Raw genomic sequence first — 17,791 nt, forward strand, 5'->3', positions numbered from 1 at the left:
TCGGCTGCAGCCCCCGCCCGCGGGAGGAGGGCCCGGCCCGGCCCGGCCCGGCGCCCTTCGCGCTCGCGCAGTGGAGCGGGGCGGACGAGGCCGACATGTCTGCGCTGCGGGTGGCGCGGGTGAGGCGGCGGCGGGGGGCGAGGGCGGCGGCGGGCAGCGCCCCGGGCTGCCCCCCGCCCCTCCCGCTGGTGGCGGTGCGGCCTCACGGGGGAGGCCCCGTCTCGGACCCAGATCCGGAGCGCGGGTTGTGGCTGCGGGGCCCTGCGGCCCGGGCGGGCAGGCGGCATTTCCCCGGAGACAAGGCAGAGCCCGACAGCGCCCTCCCCGCCTCCGCCTCGGGCCTGCCACACTCACTTTGGGACAGTTCAACAAAGCCCTGAAAGAGGCTTATCTTGAAGGTTGATTTCCCCTCAGTGCGTGTTGTGTTGAAACCCGCTCGTTTCTGGCGCTGGTGTCTGTGACCAGCACGAGCCGGGCGAGCGAAGGAACCGGACACAGCACGGCCTTTATTCCTGTGTAATGATATTGGCAAGGAAATGGTCGGTGGATTTGGCTCTGCTGTGTTCGTTCGTAAATCCTTTGCCGGTCAGAGGGTTTGTACTGGAACATTAGACTGACAAAGCAACTTTACTTAGCTCTCTGTTTCTTTGCTGGGGGAATCCAAATTGTTTCCTACTCGTCCTTTGATTCATTTCACCTCTGCAGTTCAACCTACTAAATATTTTCCTTTTTATTATTTCCAAATAATTTAAGAATCGGTGGGTATATCTGTTTTGGGGAAAGCTTACCCGTTCTCATCAGCCTTAATCAGAACCTGCACGCCAGCTGCTGGTGATAGCTGTTAGGGCTGTGCGAAATTTCGTTAAGTTTCGACTCATTTCGAGGTCAAAACAATAAAATCGAAGCGAAACAAAGGGCGTAGAAACCGCCGTGAAACAAAACGAGGCTAGTCGAAACGTTTCGAAAGTCAGAGCGCTGGGGATGGGAAGTCAGTCCAGCTGGCCTGACTCCCCGACCCCGGTCCCATCTAGCGAAATGTCGAAACAGCCTCACTGCTTCGAGGAAGCAAAACAGAGCAGCTGTTCTGAATCAAAATGAAATGCGGAACGGAGCATTGTTCCGTCGAAACCCCAGGCAAAACAGAACGGTGCTGTTTCACACAGCCCTGAAGTTGTGCGTGGTAGGGGGTGCTGTAAACAGAAGCAGTATCATAATTAACACTACCCTGAATTCGTAAAAACATCCAAAGCACGGGCAAAAAAAAAAAAAAAAGAGGAAATAAGTAATTGATTAACATTAGGGAGGAATGTGTACTCTGCTTTCTGCGTAATCGTGTTTCTGAAGCAGAGTAACTATAGATCAATAACCATCTAGAGGACGAGTTTATTACACAGATAGCGAAAGGACTGCATGCTCTGCAGATTTGTTAGACGAGGATTGTCCCTGCAAGCTATTCTGGCAGATTCTGATGTCTGCAGGATCTAGTATCACTCTTATAACTATATAATAGAGAAATCAAAGATGAGATTATGATAATTCATTTGAAGTGGTAGAAAGGGGTGGGATGTACCTTGCATTAGCTGCTCTGTGCCAATTCGTTTGTGCATCCGGGCCCTTTTGTGTACGTGGGCTGTGGCCAGCAGCCCGGGCATGCGGGGTCAGAGAAGACTGGGGGCGAGCTAGAATTAGTCATAGACGCGTAGTGGTTGATTTAAAGATTGTTTACTTACACCAAAGGTGGTCATGGTGTAGGCTGGACAGTTTCCAGGTACAGCTCCGCTTAAATCCTCATTAGAGGACTACGACAAATTCATTCTTTTCCCCAGAGTTGTTGAAGCTTCGCAGGTTCGGTAGTTTCTCGTACAGGAAGGGATACGTCTAGGAATCTATCAGCGACAGGGAGAGGCTAGAGGCTGTTCAGGCCTCTATTGCCTTTTAAGAAATGCATTGGGTCCGTAAGGATCCACAGCACTTAGAGATCTTCATGCTCTCCCTCTCAAACTCCAATTTCTCTCTCTCTAACTTGGGTGGAAACCACCCAAGTTCTTTATACGGCTAGCAAGCCAATCGCTAGCCGCCACGTGTGCATATGTTAGAACCGGCCAATAATGTGGCACGAATTCTCATACAAATGGCAGGAACTCCTTGCACTGTGCATTTCTTAGGTGCAAAAGAAATGCACCATGCAAACAAAGCTTCAAATTGGCGGGAAATTCTCCGTTGCACCGGGGTTCTCTTCTGCAGCAGAAAACTCCACCGTGCAAAGAAGCTGCAATTTAGCAGGAAAATAATTTAGCAGTGCCGAAGCGCACACGAACAAAAAATCACAACTTTGGGTTGTGACACCCTGTAGTAAATAAAAGCTAACCTGAGGCATAACCAGCACTAAAAGAACTGGAATCACGTCCACACACTGTATGAATAGGGTCTAAAATAGCCAGAGGCTTCCCTTATTTTTAAAAGCACTTGTAATTGCTGTGCTATACTTGATACAGTATCGGTTTTGAAATGGGGGAACTATTGCTCAGCAGTGGTGCTCTCAGGCATGTTATGTTGCTTCGCATGGGGTTGTCTTCCAAAACGGAAGCAATGTAGCTGTGACTACAATAAGTAGTAATAAGTAGACTGAATCACTTAGGGGTGAGTTAAGTAGCTTAGGGGTGGCAGAATGTTGCTCTGATTCCAGGTCAGCAGGCAGCCTAGGCCAGGGGTGGGCAAAATACGGCTGGATCTGGCCTGCCCAGGAATTTTATCTGGCCTGTGGTGGGTCCTTTGGCCCCACCCAGCCCAGGTGCGGGGGGCAGCCCATATCGTGACACATGGCTGGTCCTGCCACCCCTGGGTGCACAGCAGGGCAGGGGCAGCATGGTGGCTAGACTTCACTGCCCAGCACCCCCACAGCGGCAGCTCCTTTCAGCTGCCATTGCTAGTGTCTCAGCTGCTCCTAGACCCAGCCCCATTGACCGGGCACCCTGGCCCCGCACCCACCACCAGCGGCCCTGGATACAGTTGTGGGGGGGCGGTTCCTTGAAGACTGGCTAGGACCCCTATGAGCAAGGCACGGTCAGCTGTGTGGATGGGATGGGAGTTTTAATGTGTTAGAAAATTGCACTGGGGTCATTCTGGTAGTGTTTGGAGCATTGAGTTGTGGACATCCTAACACTCATGTTCCTCTCTTTTGAACAGGTGCTTCGTGGCATAGCTCAATGGAGATCACATTCTACTGAAGCTGCTGCAGTGTCACACAAAGTCAAACCTGGAGTTGGTTTTAATTTAGGTAATTAATGCATGTCTGAGAAATGTTGCCAAGTACTCGCTAATACAATTTAAAGATACTTTTGTTGTAGATATAGCATAGCTATCCTTCAGTTGCTTAGGAATGTTTTCAGATTATTGTAGTGCAGCATGATACTGTAATTCTGATTCACATGGGATTCATTCTACACACAATTGTTTGCTTATCTTTTTAAATACTGCTACAGCCAACACTTCTTTCTTGATCAGCTAAGAAAAGCCTTGCATAATTGTAGTTTAAAAATTCTCACAATGTGGTTTTTGTTCCTCAGTGCTGGAGGCTTCCGCCCCTGGATAACATAGTCATGGTTTGTTTTGAAATAGGGGGTTAACTCTAAATAGTTATTTCTCCTAGTGCATGGCAGCAACCTTGGACTTAGGGGCAAAGACTGTCAAACCTTAACCTTGCTCATTCCCTGCTCCGTTCCCATCTGTACAGCATTCCTCATTTATTTTGATAGTATATTCAATTTATGTGAATGTGAAAAATTTAGCTCTTTCTTTTATATATATTTATATTTATGTATATATATAAAAGAAAGAGCTAAGTTTTTCACATTCCTGAAGTGTAGACTTTAAGAACAACACCAAAAATCATGAGAATTGGAAACATTGGCTTAGGGAGTGGTGGGTTTTGGCGCTCTGGAATCTGTCAGGCTTTTTTCTCCTTCTTTTAGGTAGGAACAGATTAGTGGATAATCTTATAAGGAATCTTATATGGGAAGTTTAACTACAGTGTAGAATGCATAACTAAACCATTTTGTTTTCTAGAGCTCACTGACCAACAGAAAGAGTTTCAAGCTACTGCTCGTAAATTTGCTAGGGAGGAAATTATCCCTGTTGCTGCACAATATGACAGAAGTGGAGAGGTAGGCTTGCCAGATTTTAGAGGAGAAAAATAGTTTTATACCCTAACCTTCACACAACTGGACTATATTGGCTTCATGAACCAGGATGTTAACATATCTCTCTTTTTATTTTCAGTATCCTGTTCCTCTCATAAAACGGGCATGGGAACTTGGTTTGATGAATACCCACATACCTGAAAGTTGTGGTGACTAAGCATTTCTAAACTATAAAATTAAGAGAGAAGAATGTTAAAATCTATTTTGAATATGAAGAAATAAAGGGATAGCAAGCAGAAAGAATAAGGCTGTCTTAGTGAATGATTAAAAAGTACTAGATATTAAGAGGGATAAGATATGAGTGGAGAGTATATTGGTGCATGAATTTAAGTTGTAGACTTTGGGCAGTTATACATGTGCTATGGAGGGGAGGGGCAGGGCTTGAATTAGAATGGCTCCAAGAGCCTTTTTAATTAAAGCGCCTGCAGTGTTTTGGATATCAGTGTCCGTGGAGCGTCTTGTGTATCAGTGTTGTCAAACGAGCTTTAGTTAAAGCGCCCCATCACCATTTTTCAGCACGGGGACGCTACTGCATGTGATGCTGGAGTGCAAAAATTACTATACTCCTGACACACTGTAATTACAGCGTATCAGAGCAGGCTCGCTGCATGTGTATAGGCACCCTAAAGGACTAATCTAGCTGACTACAGGAATTCAAAGATCATGGGGTAGCAGTCAGACTTTCTGCCATAGCTAACATTTGGATTAGTGCAGTATAAGAATAGCCAGGAAACTGATTATGTCTTATTTCTCTGCCTCTCTTGGCCTCTGTTCTGGCATAGGTTGGAGTCATCTAAGGTTTAGCTGCCCCATTTGCTGGCTGAGGCTAGCTGCAGCACATTAGTGTTGTGGCAGTCCCTAGGCACATATCCTATGGTAAGAATTCTGGTGGTATAGAAGCCCAAGCTGCCAGTTTTGTGCCAGCTGAGAGCTCTTTTAATACAGAGAAATTCTTGGCTGATCAGATAACAGCTAGCTTCTCATGGGCCTGGAATCTGGGAGAGAATCTTGACTCTTAGACATAGGAAGAAAAAAAAAAGAATTGACAAGACGTTTATTATAAAAACACTTTCCCAGAGGTAAACTCCTGAGGTTAGCTCATATACAGACCTTGATGCTGTGACATGCTACTTCTTAAGTAATTTGTTATTACTTCCACAAAACTTTGAGCTCTTGTGCATGGGAAACTAACTATTCAAATGAAATGGGTGGTAAATAAAAAACAATATGTGAAGGATATGGTTTTGCTGTTTTATTGAATCATTTTTTATAATGAATCATTGCATACTTCAGCTCTAAACTAGTTTTGGTAAATGAAATATTTACCTGTAGGTGGACTTGGACTTGGCACTTTTGATGCATGCTTTATTACAGAAGAATTAGCTTATGGATGTACAGGGGTTCAAACTGCTATTGAAGCAAATTCTTTGGGAGTAAGTTACATCTCTTTCCTACTATTTTAGACTGAAACATATAGAATGTTGTTCACTATATTTAAAGAATAAATCTTCTTTTGTAGCAAGTGCCCGTCATAATTGCAGGAAATGAGCAACAACAGAAGAAGTATTTGGGGAGAATGACTGAAGAACCAATAATGTGTGTAAGTGCAGCTGCTACTTTGTAGTGTGTTTAGGACTAATTTTACCTTATTTTGAAAAAAGTTACAAGGCATACTGATAATTTGCTTAACCCATATTAGCAAACTGACAGTCTCCCTCATAACAGCTTTTATCAGGAGCACTAAAATCTTTGTAATAAAATTAATAATTTTCTTTTTAAGAGGAGTGAAATAAAAAGAAAAGTATTACATTTATGTGAGCAAATGTGCAACTCAGAAAGAAAATAGAGCACCTCATTTCAGAGTATCAAAATACTGAACACTCAGGAGCTATTATAGCTTGAAGGTTGTGAAGACTTGTGTCTGGTTCAATTAGGTTGTCATAAGTAAGGAATCCAAAAGAGAGTATTATAAAAGAACAAGATAAACATCCAACATTACTTTGCACTGTTATCTCCAGGTTTCAGAGCACTTCACATACGCTGATGCAGAAACTGAAGCAGAGAAAATTTGAGATTCTTAGGTCATACAAAGCTATAGCTGTGGAACAGAAATCACCCTTTGCTTATATATAATAGTTTTTGAAGTTTTGTTGGTGTACAAACCTAGGGGTATATGGATTCAATTAACCCAAACTTATTTGTAATACTTTTAATCTTTAGAGCACAGCCTCATAAGTAACTTTTTTAAATCTTGTCATCCAAAACTACATACTTGGGTAGTCATACCTGGGTACTGTGGCAGGGTGTGGGGCCCAGGGCAAATCAGCCTGTGGGGGGCCTGGATGCAGCGGCAGTGGGGGTGGGTGACAAGTGGCTGGATGCAAATCATTTGGTGTTCTTGCATATTCCAGTTGTTTGTAATGGGATTCCATTGTAACAGACAGCATAAGACAGCCCCAATTTCTTTAGATCTACAATATCAAAAACTGCAATATTGCATCTGGAACGCAAAACTAAAATGAATGTGAGGTTCATTTTGCTGATTATAAATGGTATTTTTAGTAAAAGGCTTCAGTATGTCCTGAATGGGCTTTGTAATGAGAAATTGCATTTGAAATGTAACATGGGAGCAGTAGATGCTTGTCTCCATGTGTTTATGCTGTATTATACTTGACAGCCTGTTATTATGTATCTGTGCATGTGCATTTTTACTGACAGGCTGCCTGTCAGAACAGAGTAGTACAATTAGTTTTCTTGGCATTGAGTACAAATGTTATCACTGCCAGTGCTATTTTTGATACTGTGATGCCACCTTTCTACCCTCTGCATATATTTAACTATGAAACCTATATACTCCTCATGTAATTCTTTTTTGTACTTAATAAAAGACTTTTTAGATATATCCAAATGTTAGATTGTGTTACTGTCTGCTGTGCTAGTAAACTCTTCTATCTTTTTAAGATAGTAGCTGATCTCAATATATTGTACAATATGGGAACTTACATTTTTCTCTCTGGTATATTACATCACCAATGTGACATTGCTTTGTCCTCCTGAGAGGGAAGTTGGTTTCTGTATAGCTCACGTGTTCTGCTGAAACTGACAACAAGGTGCCGCTGTAGACCAGTGAACCCCTAACCCATGGCTCAAAAACATGTTACCTGCAAGACCCTTTGACATTGCTCATGACCACAGGAAATTATGAAGTTTAAATTGAAATTGACAGGGAGAGCAAAGTGCCATGCTACCCGGAGCAGATTACTTGCTCAATATTATTGGTTAGGGACCAGCAAGAGTCAGGGATTACTGCCGTAGACTGAATTATTAACAGTTGTTTGCAATAAAATGCATAAGGAATAAACAGAAAGGTAATAGGGACTTAAGAATTCTTACGCACATCTCTGCCTACTTTCCCATTACTCCAGAAATCAATTACAGATCCGCTTATCAAACTTTTCCATATTTTCTAGCTAGTGATTGACTCTGAAAGTATTAAACCTACCTTGCTTTTTACCTAATATTTTTTTTGCTAAAACTTCTTTAAATATTTTTGTGGAAACATATTGCATGACTGCATACAAAAATGCAGAACTGTTACAGGTGTTAGTTTGGTGCACATGTTGCATGATAACTTATGCTTTCTTCTTCATTAAATATAGTGAATTTTGTCTTCAGTATTTTGCTTTGTGCTTTCCTTTAGGCATACTGTGTAACAGAGCCAGGAGCAGGCTCTGATGTGGCTGGTATAAAAACAAGAGCTGAAAAGAAAGGGGATGAATATGTCATCAATGGCCAAAAGATGTGGATTACAAATGGTGGAAAAGCTAACTGGTATGTTAGTTAGTTTAGTATTGGCATTACATTTTCAGTTACTGTTTAATTCTTCTACTTGCTTTAATAAAATTGAACATTTTTACAGCTTAAGTTTGGGATAAATGAACATCTTATATACTGAGCTAAAGGGGTGAGGGAGACTTACTGCAAATCAGGTGCTCCACAATAACTGTTTTGATGTCCACTCCTATCCTGTGGTAAGTGGAAGCTAAATTCATTAACTCAGAGCAGTTTCAGTTGAGGTAAGCTGCCCTAGCTTACTTTTCTGCTTACCACAAGATGGGAGTCAACTCAACAGTTACCATAGAACAGTAACATGCAATAAAGTCCCACCCCTTTTTATCTTAGTATAAATTGTCTGTCTGACATGTGTTGCATTTATGGTGAGATTACAAATATTAATCGTGCCATAAATAGCAACATGACTATGTCCAGCCAAATTATGGCACTGTAAATTAAATATGTGCATGCTTCAACATCCTGATGCCAGGAGTTGACTGATTGTCAGCACTGGGACCTGGGTAGCTCTTGTCTGGGGTTGTTTCAGTCCCAATGTCATCATGGTTCATGCCTGCTAACGCTACATCACTGTAGTGATGAACTATATCGCCACTTGTCGCTACAGCGATGTAGCATCTTGTGTAGACTTGCCCCAGTGAGTCCTGGGGCTGTTTGGGTCTGGGCCTGACAATCAGTTGATAAACCCAGTGCAGGGTTTATAAAAATCCAATATCCAATTTGTATGGTGTTTTTAAAAGAATAGACTTTTACAACTGTCTCCACCTGTTACCAGTGAGCATTTTTTTAAAAAGCAGTTCCCTTATCCTGTCCAATGTAATATCTTGTACCAGCCGCTTCACAGATATTCCTTTTAATGATTCAAATGAAAGTGTTACATTCACAAGAGGTGATAATGTCTAGGATTTTCTATTTCCTCAAGGTTTTGGGGTAAAAAAACCATGTAACTAGCCTGCAGCTGTTTTCTGGTATTGCTGAATAGTACAGGTGTGACTTAGGAGTTAATAAGCTTCTCTTTTAGAAATTAGCTACAACTGAGAGCCGAAATAATAAAACTATGCCCGTGCCAGGGATCTGTGGTAGTTGTGTGCAAAAATTTACACAAATTGTTTTGTCGCTCGATTTTATGTCTCTGTTGTGAAATGATCCATCTCTTTAGTAGATGTTTTGTGACGTTCTTAATAATGGCAGCATCACAAAAACTCACTGTGAATTCTGAGGAAAAAGTGGAGAATAGTCTTTCATATTAATTATGTCTCTGTAATTTTGTTGGTGCTTGGATACCAGTGGGTTTACTAAAAATGCACACAAAGAAATGTTTTACTATTTAAAGCAGTGTGCTTATTGTTCATGTCATCTGTAAAAATAAAAGTACATAGTGCTGCCTTTTTTTGTAAAGAATTTCTTGATGAGATTCATGTTAGGTAGTAAGTGCTAGTTTAAAGATATCTGTTAACCTGCAACCCGAGTAAAGTATCTAGTTAATTGTGAAGTCAAGTTAATTGTGAATCTCTTGTTTCTCTGTGTTTGCACTAGGTATTTTCTGTTAGCTCGTACTGATCCTGATCCAAAAGCCCCTGCAAGCAAAGCCTTCACTGGATTCATTGTGGAGGCAGACAGCCCTGGAGTTCAAATTGGAAGAAAGGTGAAGTGTTTATGTAATTTATTGTTTTAAATTAAGATACCAGGAGTTAACATTTTACAGCTCAGAAAGCAATAGATTAGTAGATCAGTGTTAAAGGAAAAGTTACCATTACATAAATGAATATTTATTATTTATATATGTATGTGTATCATAAGTCTTTGCTTTGCATATGGATCTTCTGTGTACTTAGTAGTGCTGTTTCTATGTTGTGGTTTGCTTAAGATGTTGTTTTAGGATATTTGGGATAGGACGTAGAATTAAACTGATGACTTGCTACTTCTGTTTTATTAATTTTGTTTAAGTCGGCACCAGTCAGGTCACCATGATGTTTAAACTGAAGATCTAGTTTGATCTTACTTTCAGTAGTGTAACTCTTAATAATCAGGGAGTCATACCAATGCAAATCAGGAGTCATTGAAATCAGAATTGCAGCCAAGGGCTTCTTATGTTTTGGCTGAAAATCTGAGATCTCCAGGCAAGCATAACTAGTAAGCATGAAAAGGAAGCAGCTAATCTACACCCTCTTAAATAAAAAAATCCATGTGTACTTACTCTTGCAAATAACACTGCACAGGAAAGGAAAATTCTTTACTCCAGGTTTCCCATTTTGCATGTTATAGCACTTTGTGTATGTCTGCATAGAGAGTCTGTTGCTTTTTTATGTGGATCTTTTGTAGGGAAAAGAAAAATATGATTTCAAATCTGCCAAAATTGTCCAGTCCATTCAAGTGGCAAAATCCAGGGATATCAGATTTACCCAAAAACCTTGTCTGCCTATGTCCTTAGACCAACATGGCTACAACCTATACCCCTGTAAAATCCTGGGATAGCATTTGTATTATACTGACTCAAAATGAGCATTTAACCAGAAAAGAAACATACCTTCCCTAATTCTTATGGTATGTGAGATCATTTGAATGACAGCGTTTTATGCAGCACGTCACATTTGGTTCTCTAAGCTCTTGAAATGTTGCCTAAATACTGATTGACTAATTTAACGAGATTAGAGGGACTGTCACATAGATTTAGAGCTGATGATTATAGCTTTACATTCTTTAAATGTACACTGAACAAATCATGTCTCAATAGAAAAGACTTGATTACATAACATTTTAATAGAATTCTTTTATTTCTGAAGGAATGATTTGTCTCTGAGTGTTTGGAACTGTAAATGTTACTTGTTTACAAAAGGTGAAATTATCACTTCTGATTGTATGATAGAAATAAAAAAAATAAAGGTCAAGAGGACAAAAGCAATTAATAAAACTGAAATATCTTTAAATATCAATTTTTCACCATGAATATCTCAAGCAAGGTTAAAATTATTCTGCAAGAATCTGAAAGAACAGCCTTCTTAATCAGATTTTGTTTAAAAATGTTATTTTAAAAGAAATGGGTAAAAATTTTAGTAATAGCTGATTCTACATTGGTATTTGCAGTATGTACGTATGAGTATTTTGTAGGTGTAACAGAAGTGTTTATTGGTTGAGAAAAAAATTGGTTGAGAAAAATCTATTTTTTTCTCTCCTAGCAAGCCAACATTTAGAAAACATTGCCTTGGAAGCATTTTGTTCCAATTACACTTTTGTAAACTTTCTTTGCAGGAGTTCAATATGGGTCAACGCTGCTCAGATACAAGAGGTATTGTCTTTGAGGATGTGAGAGTGCCAAAAGAAAATGTACTCATTACTGAGGGAGCGGGCTTTAAAATTGCTATGGGAGCTTTTGATAACACCAGACCTCCAGTAAGTAGCAGAAATAAGTTGTCTTCATAATATTTTTTTTTAAATGGCAGATTCTGATTTCACTACATGTTGTATCTACACAATGCAGGTAGCAGCTGGTGCTGTGGGGCTAGCGCAGAGAGCACTGGATGAAGCTACTAAATATGCTATGGAGAGAAAAACCTTTGGAAAGTTGCTAGTAGAAGTAAGTTTATTATAAAATAATAAGCTGTAGTTTAATAGCATGTGTGCTACTAAAATAGCCTACTTTCATAAATCTGCTTGATTTCATAAGGTAGCACAGCATCCGTTCACCCTTGCTCTGGTTTCCAAAATTACAAATAAAGCTAGCCATGTGCTAAGTCCAGGGATTCTTAAAGAATGAATTGGTAAGCAGTCTGGCTTTCAACCCAAGTGCTCACACTTAATGGCAGCAACCAGATATTCAGTCCTCTTCCTTATTAGGAAAAGAGTTTCACAGAAAGAAAGATTGATCCCATATTCTCTTTGATGCACATAAAACAAAATGTGAAATATACTAATATGGTTAGAGACAAAGTAGACTGGCAAACATTGAGATTAATGACTGGTTTAAAAAGAACTTTAAACTAGGTTTGCTGGGGATGGAAAACAAAGCCCTGAGGTAAATGGGGAAGCAGGTGACCTGGAGGAAGCACAAGCAGGCAGGGCCAACTGGGGAGGCTTTCTCATTCTTGAGAAAGTAGGAAAATTGGCTAGTTACCTCAGATGTCTGTATATGAATGCACAGAGCTTGGGAAACAAGCAGGAAGAATTGGAAGTCCTTGCACAGTCATGGAACTATGATGTGATCGGAATAACAGAGACTTGGTGGGATAGCTTGCATAATTGGAGGGAGTACTGTCATGGATGGGTTTAAATTGTTTAGGAAGGACCGTCAGGGAAGAAGAGGAGGGAACTGATGGATAGAATCCCCTGGGAGGCCAGTTGGAGTGGGAAAGGATTCCAAGAGAGCTGGTTGTACTTTAAAGAAACCTTACTGAGAGCACAGGAACAAACCATCCCACAACTAGCAAGTATGGCAGAAGACCAGCTTGGCCTAGCATGAAACTCTTCAGTTTACTAAAACACAGAAAGGAAGCTTACAAGAAGTAGACAAACTGCTAGAGAGGAGTATAAGAGTATTGCTTATGCATGCAAGGATGAAATCAGGAAGGCCAAAGTGCATTTGGAAGGGTTTCTACTAATATGTCAGCAACAAGAGAAAGGTCAAGGAAAGTGTGGGTCCATTATTGAATGAGAAAGGCAACCTAGTGAAAAATGATGAGGAAAAGGCTGAAGTACTCATAGAATCATAGAAGTAGGGTTGGAAGGGACCTTGTAGATCTTCAAGTCCGACCCCCTGCCTGGGCAGGAGAGAAACTGGGCTCAAGGGACCCCAGCCATGTAGACATCGAGCCGCTTCTTAAAGACCCCCAGAGTAGGAGCCAGCACCACTTCCCTTGGAAGTTGGTTCCAGATCCTAGCCACCCTAACTGTGAAGTAGTTCCTACGGATGTCTAATCTGAACCTACTGTCCAACAACTTGTGGCCGTTATTTCTTGTTATCCCGGGGGGCGCTGGGGGAAAAAAGGTCTTCCCCAAACCCTTCTGGTTCCCCTAGTTAGTTTATAGATGGTCACAAGGTCCCCCCTCAGCCTTCTCTTGTGAAGGCTGAACAGGTTCAGGTCCCGTAGCCTCTCATTGTAGGGTCTGCCCTGCTGTCCCCGGATCATGCGGGTGGCCCTCCTCTGGACCCTCTCAATGTTGTCCACATCCCTCTTGAAGTGGGGCGCCCAGAACTGGACACAGTATTCCAGCTGTGGCCTGACCAGTGTCACGTAGAGGGGGAGGATCACCTCCTTGGCCCTACTCGAGATGCACCTGTGGATGTACAATAGGGTCCAGTTAGCCCTGCTGACCGTGACCTCGCATTGTTGACCCATGTTCATCTTGGAGTCAGTGATGACTTCAAGATCCCTTTCTGCCTCTGTGCTCTCAAGAAGGGAGTTTCCCACCTTATAAGTGCGTTGCCGGTTACTACTGCCCAAGTGCAGCACCCTGCACTTGTCCGTATTGAAATGCATCCTGTTTTTGTCAGCCCACCCTTGCAACCTATCCAGGTCTTTCTGCAGTCTTTCCCTCCCTACTAGCGTGCCCACCTCACCCCAGATTTTGGTATCATCAGCGAATTTGAACAGGTTGCTTTTCACCCCATCGTCCAAATCGCTGATAAAGAAATTGAACAGTGCGGGCCCAAGGACCGAGCCCTGGGGGACCCCACTGCCCACTTCCCCTCAGGTTGAATATGACCCATCCATCACCACCCCCTGAGTACGACCCTTCAGCCAATTAGCAATCCATCTGACTGTGTAGACATTGATGCCACAGTCGCCTAGTTTTTTAACGAGGATGGGGTGAGAGACAGTGTCAAAGGCCTTGCTGAAGTCCAGAAAGACTACATCCACAGCGACACCTGCATCCAATGCTTTTGTGACCTGATCGTGAAAGGCAATCGGGTTGGTCTGACATGACCTGCCCCTAATGAAACTGTGCTGGTTGCCCCTCAGCATCACCCCTGATGCTGGCCCATCACAGATGTGCTCCTTGATGATCTTCTCAAAGAGTTTCCCCAGGATTGAGGTAAGACTGATGGGCCTATAGTTGCCCGGGTCCTCCCTCCTCCCTTTCTTAAAGATGGGGACCACATTGGCTATTTTCCAATCATCTGGCACCTGGCCCGAGCACCACGAGCACTCGTAAAGCCGTGCCAAGGGCCCTGCGATAACCCCTGCTAGCTCCCTCAACACCCTGGGGTGGAGAGCATCTGGACCTGCTGACTTGAACACATCCAGTCCTTCCAAAAGCACTCTAACCTGGTCCTCCTCAACCTTAGGTCTTGGGGCGTTCCCCTCGAGTCCATCTTGAATCACAGTGGGGGAGTCCCGGTCCCTGCCCAAGAAAACAGAGGTGAAGAATTTGTTAAAGATGTCTGCCTTCTCTTCTGGCGCGACCACCAGACTGCCCAGCGTATCTTGCAGGGCAAGATATTTGATCGCTTTTTACCTCAGTCTTCATAGACAAGATCAGTTCCCAGACTACTGCACCTGGCAGCATAGTTTGGGAAGGAGATGAGCAGCTGACAGTGGTGAAAGAACAGGTTAAGGACTGTTTGGAAGACCTGGATGCGTACACAGGGCCAGAAATGATGCACCTGAGGGTGCTGAGGGAGTTGGCTGATGTGATTGCAGATGTGGTAGCCATTATCTTTGAAAACCTGTGGCAATTGGGAGAAGTCCCAAATCATTGGAAAAGGACACATACAATGCACATCTTTAAGGAAGGGAAGAAGGAGGATCCAGGGAACTACAAGCTGGTCAGCCTCACCTCAGTCCCTGGAAAAATCATGGAGCAGGTCCTTAAGGAATCCATTTACAAGGACTTGGAGAAGGTGATTAGAAGGAGTCAGAATAGATTCACTGGGGGAAAGTCAGTGACCAACCTGATTGTCTTCTGTGACAAGATGACTGGCTCTGTGAATGTAGGGAGAGCAGTGGATGTGATATACCTTGACATTAGCAAGGCTTTTGATATGGCTTCCCACAATATTTCTACAAGCAAACTAAGGAAGTGGGGGTTGGATGAATGGACTGTAAGGTGGATAGAAAACTGGTTGGATTGTTGGGCTCAAAGGGTAGTAATCAATGACTCAAAGTCTAGTTGGTAGCTTGTATCAACCAGGGTGCCCCAGGAAGCAGTCCTGGAGCCAGTTTTGTTCAATATCTTCATCAACAATGTAGAAGATGTGATAGAGTGCACCCTCAGCAAGTTTGTGGATGACATCAAGCTGGGTGAAGTAGTAGATATACTGGAGGATAGGACTAGCGTTCAGAGATGTCTAGTCAATATGGAGGATTAGAGCAAAAGGAATCTCATGAGGTTTTATAAGGACAAGTGCAAAGTCTTGCACTTAGGACAGAATAATCCCATGCACCACTACAAGATGGGGATTGACTGGCTAAGCAGCAGCTCTGCAGAAAAAGACCTGGTGGTTATAATGGACAAGAAGTTGAATATGAGCCAAGTGTGCCTGTGTTGCCAAGAATGCTAATAGCATATTGGGCTGCATTAGCAGGAGTGTTGCCAATAGATTAAGGGTAGGGATGCAAATATTGTTTTAAAAAATATTCATTTAACTTCCTCTAGTTATATCCATTAAAACGATTAACCGATAAAACAGCAACTCTGACAGAGCTGTTGCTGGAAGCCACTCCCGATTCCTGGAGCCCTTTGACTAGGAGAAGGTGGGGAGGAGGCAAGCCCAGCCAGACAACACAGCTCATATAAAGCCCTGCCTGGGAGGGAGGGAGCAATTGTGAAGAGCAGCTAATTGCTTAATTGATGAGTCATTAGGCTGCTTGCTGTTTTCCTCTTAGGTTATGGGTACTAGCAGTGGCGACACATAGCTGGTGTCAGGGGGTGCAGCATGTGCACGGATGCAAGACCAGGGGCCTTGCAGGATGGATTTAGACCAGGGGCGAGCAATTATTTCAGGTGGGAGGCTGCTTAAACAAGGTTTGGTGAGCTGTCGAAGATCGCATGGGCAGCCCTGCCCCTTGACAGTTGCCCTACCCCCTGGCAACATCTTGGGACCAGAAGTCCTACCCTTAACCCCTCACATTTGCTACCGGAAGTCCTTCCCTTGTGCTGCCCTAACCCCCCCGAAAATACTCCCTTGGGATGGGGGGTTGCCATCTTAGAACCAGAAAAAAACAAATCATACACTAAAAGTCAAAGACCTACTAAAACATATTTTAATTTTATTACAAAAATATTTTTGTCATGATTTGCATTTGTGTAGTGTATACAGAGGTGATTGCATAAGAACTCAAAAATAAATTCTTAGTCTTTTATATTGTGTTGGGGGTGTGTCTTTGTGTGTGTATATGGGGGGGTGTGCGTGTATATGGTGTGTGTGTGTGTATATGGTGGGTGGGGAGTGTGTATTGTGGGGGTGTATGGTGGGTGGGTGGGTATATGTACAGTGGGGGGGTATATGTGTATAGTGGGGTGCGTGTGGGGGGGGGTGAGGAGAGTTTGTGAGGGGGTGTGGCTATGTAGGGAGCCCCGGGGATACAGACAACCTGGCCGGGGCTGCATTCCTTGCTGCACAGTGCTGGCACCAGGACCAAGCACAAGTACCCCCGCCTGCTGCTGCACCGTTGCCTGTTGGGGCTACGCACTATGGGGGGACTGTGGAGGGGAGTTCCCATACCCCCCACCCTCCCTCACACCCTGCCCAGCTGAGCTCTGTGCTGCCGCCACCCCCTGGGCACAAGCTCCTTGGCTGGAATGATCTCGTTGGGTCTGGTCCTGCTTTGAGCAAGGGACTGAACTAAATGACCTCCTGAGGCCCCTTCCAACCCTGATTTTCTATGATAACTAGAATAAATAGTAGGCTGCAATATAGATCCCACTAACAATGTAGGGAAACAGAATAATTCAAATCACTCAAAACTCAGTCTTGTCATTCAGTAGTTTCTAATTCTTCATCTCTTAAAATCCTTCATGGACTTGTAATATCCTGCCATCCCCACCTATATACATCTGCAATAGAATTAATTCAATTTTGATATAACAATATTAAATATATTGTATTTTCTTTTAATGTTCTATACAGAATTCTTAAGTAGGCAATATTAACCTTTTTTCTTTCACCAATCATAGCATCAAGCAGTGTCCTTCATGCTGGCTGAAATGGCAATGAAAGTGGAACTAGCTAGAATGGCTTACCAAAGGGCTGCATGGGAAGTTGATTCTGGTCGCAGAAATACCTACTATGCATCCATTGCAAAGGCATTTGCTGGTGACATTGCAAACCAAGTAGCTTCAGATGCAGTCCAGATTTTTGGAGGAAATGGATTTAATAGTGAATATCCAGTAGAAAAACTAATGAGAGATGCCAAAATCTACCAGGTAAGTAAAGCGAATAATTAAAATAACCCTATACAAGTCAACTTAAGTGTATAAACACAAGTAATGGTTACTAACTTAAAAAATAGACTGCTGAATATGAAAAACAGACTAAAAATAATTCACCTGTTATCTGGGGGCATAGATACACAAGTTTAAAAGAGAGAAACTATCTGAACTGTAGTGCTTTGCACTTTTCTTTATTGAATTTCATCTTGTTGTTTTTAGACCCTTTTTCAATTTATCAAGATTCAATTTCAATTCTTACCCTGTCTTCCAAAATTCTTGCAACCCCTCCCAGATTTGCTGTTCTCAAGTTTTATCTGTGAGCTCTATTCCATATCCAACCTGTATGAAATATCGAGAAGCAGGAACTGGGA

At 42.6% G+C, this 17,791-nt stretch overlaps 1 protein-coding gene across 1 annotated transcript in view; it reads left to right on the forward strand.

Annotated features, from left to right (window-relative positions):
- ACADM (acyl-CoA dehydrogenase medium chain) overlaps window positions 1–17,791 on the forward strand; it is a 22,458-nt gene continuing 4,667 nt past the window's right edge. The window contains exons 1-11 of the mRNA XM_059727952.1: window positions 1–119; window positions 3,187–3,277; window positions 4,066–4,163; window positions 4,279–4,348; window positions 5,532–5,632; window positions 5,719–5,799; window positions 7,900–8,030; window positions 9,588–9,696; window positions 11,301–11,441; window positions 11,530–11,625; window positions 17,166–17,414. Coding sequence (XP_059583935.1) covers window positions 96–119; window positions 3,187–3,277; window positions 4,066–4,163; window positions 4,279–4,348; window positions 5,532–5,632; window positions 5,719–5,799; window positions 7,900–8,030; window positions 9,588–9,696; window positions 11,301–11,441; window positions 11,530–11,625; window positions 17,166–17,414 — 1,191 coding nt within the window. The 5' untranslated portion in view covers window positions 1–95. The remainder of the gene's footprint in view (window positions 120–3,186; window positions 3,278–4,065; window positions 4,164–4,278; window positions 4,349–5,531; window positions 5,633–5,718; window positions 5,800–7,899; window positions 8,031–9,587; window positions 9,697–11,300; window positions 11,442–11,529; window positions 11,626–17,165; window positions 17,415–17,791) is intronic.

This window comes from Alligator mississippiensis, chromosome 5, assembly GCF_030867095.1.
Source record: "Alligator mississippiensis isolate rAllMis1 chromosome 5, rAllMis1, whole genome shotgun sequence".
NCBI lineage: Eukaryota > Metazoa > Chordata > Crocodylia > Alligatoridae > Alligator > Alligator mississippiensis.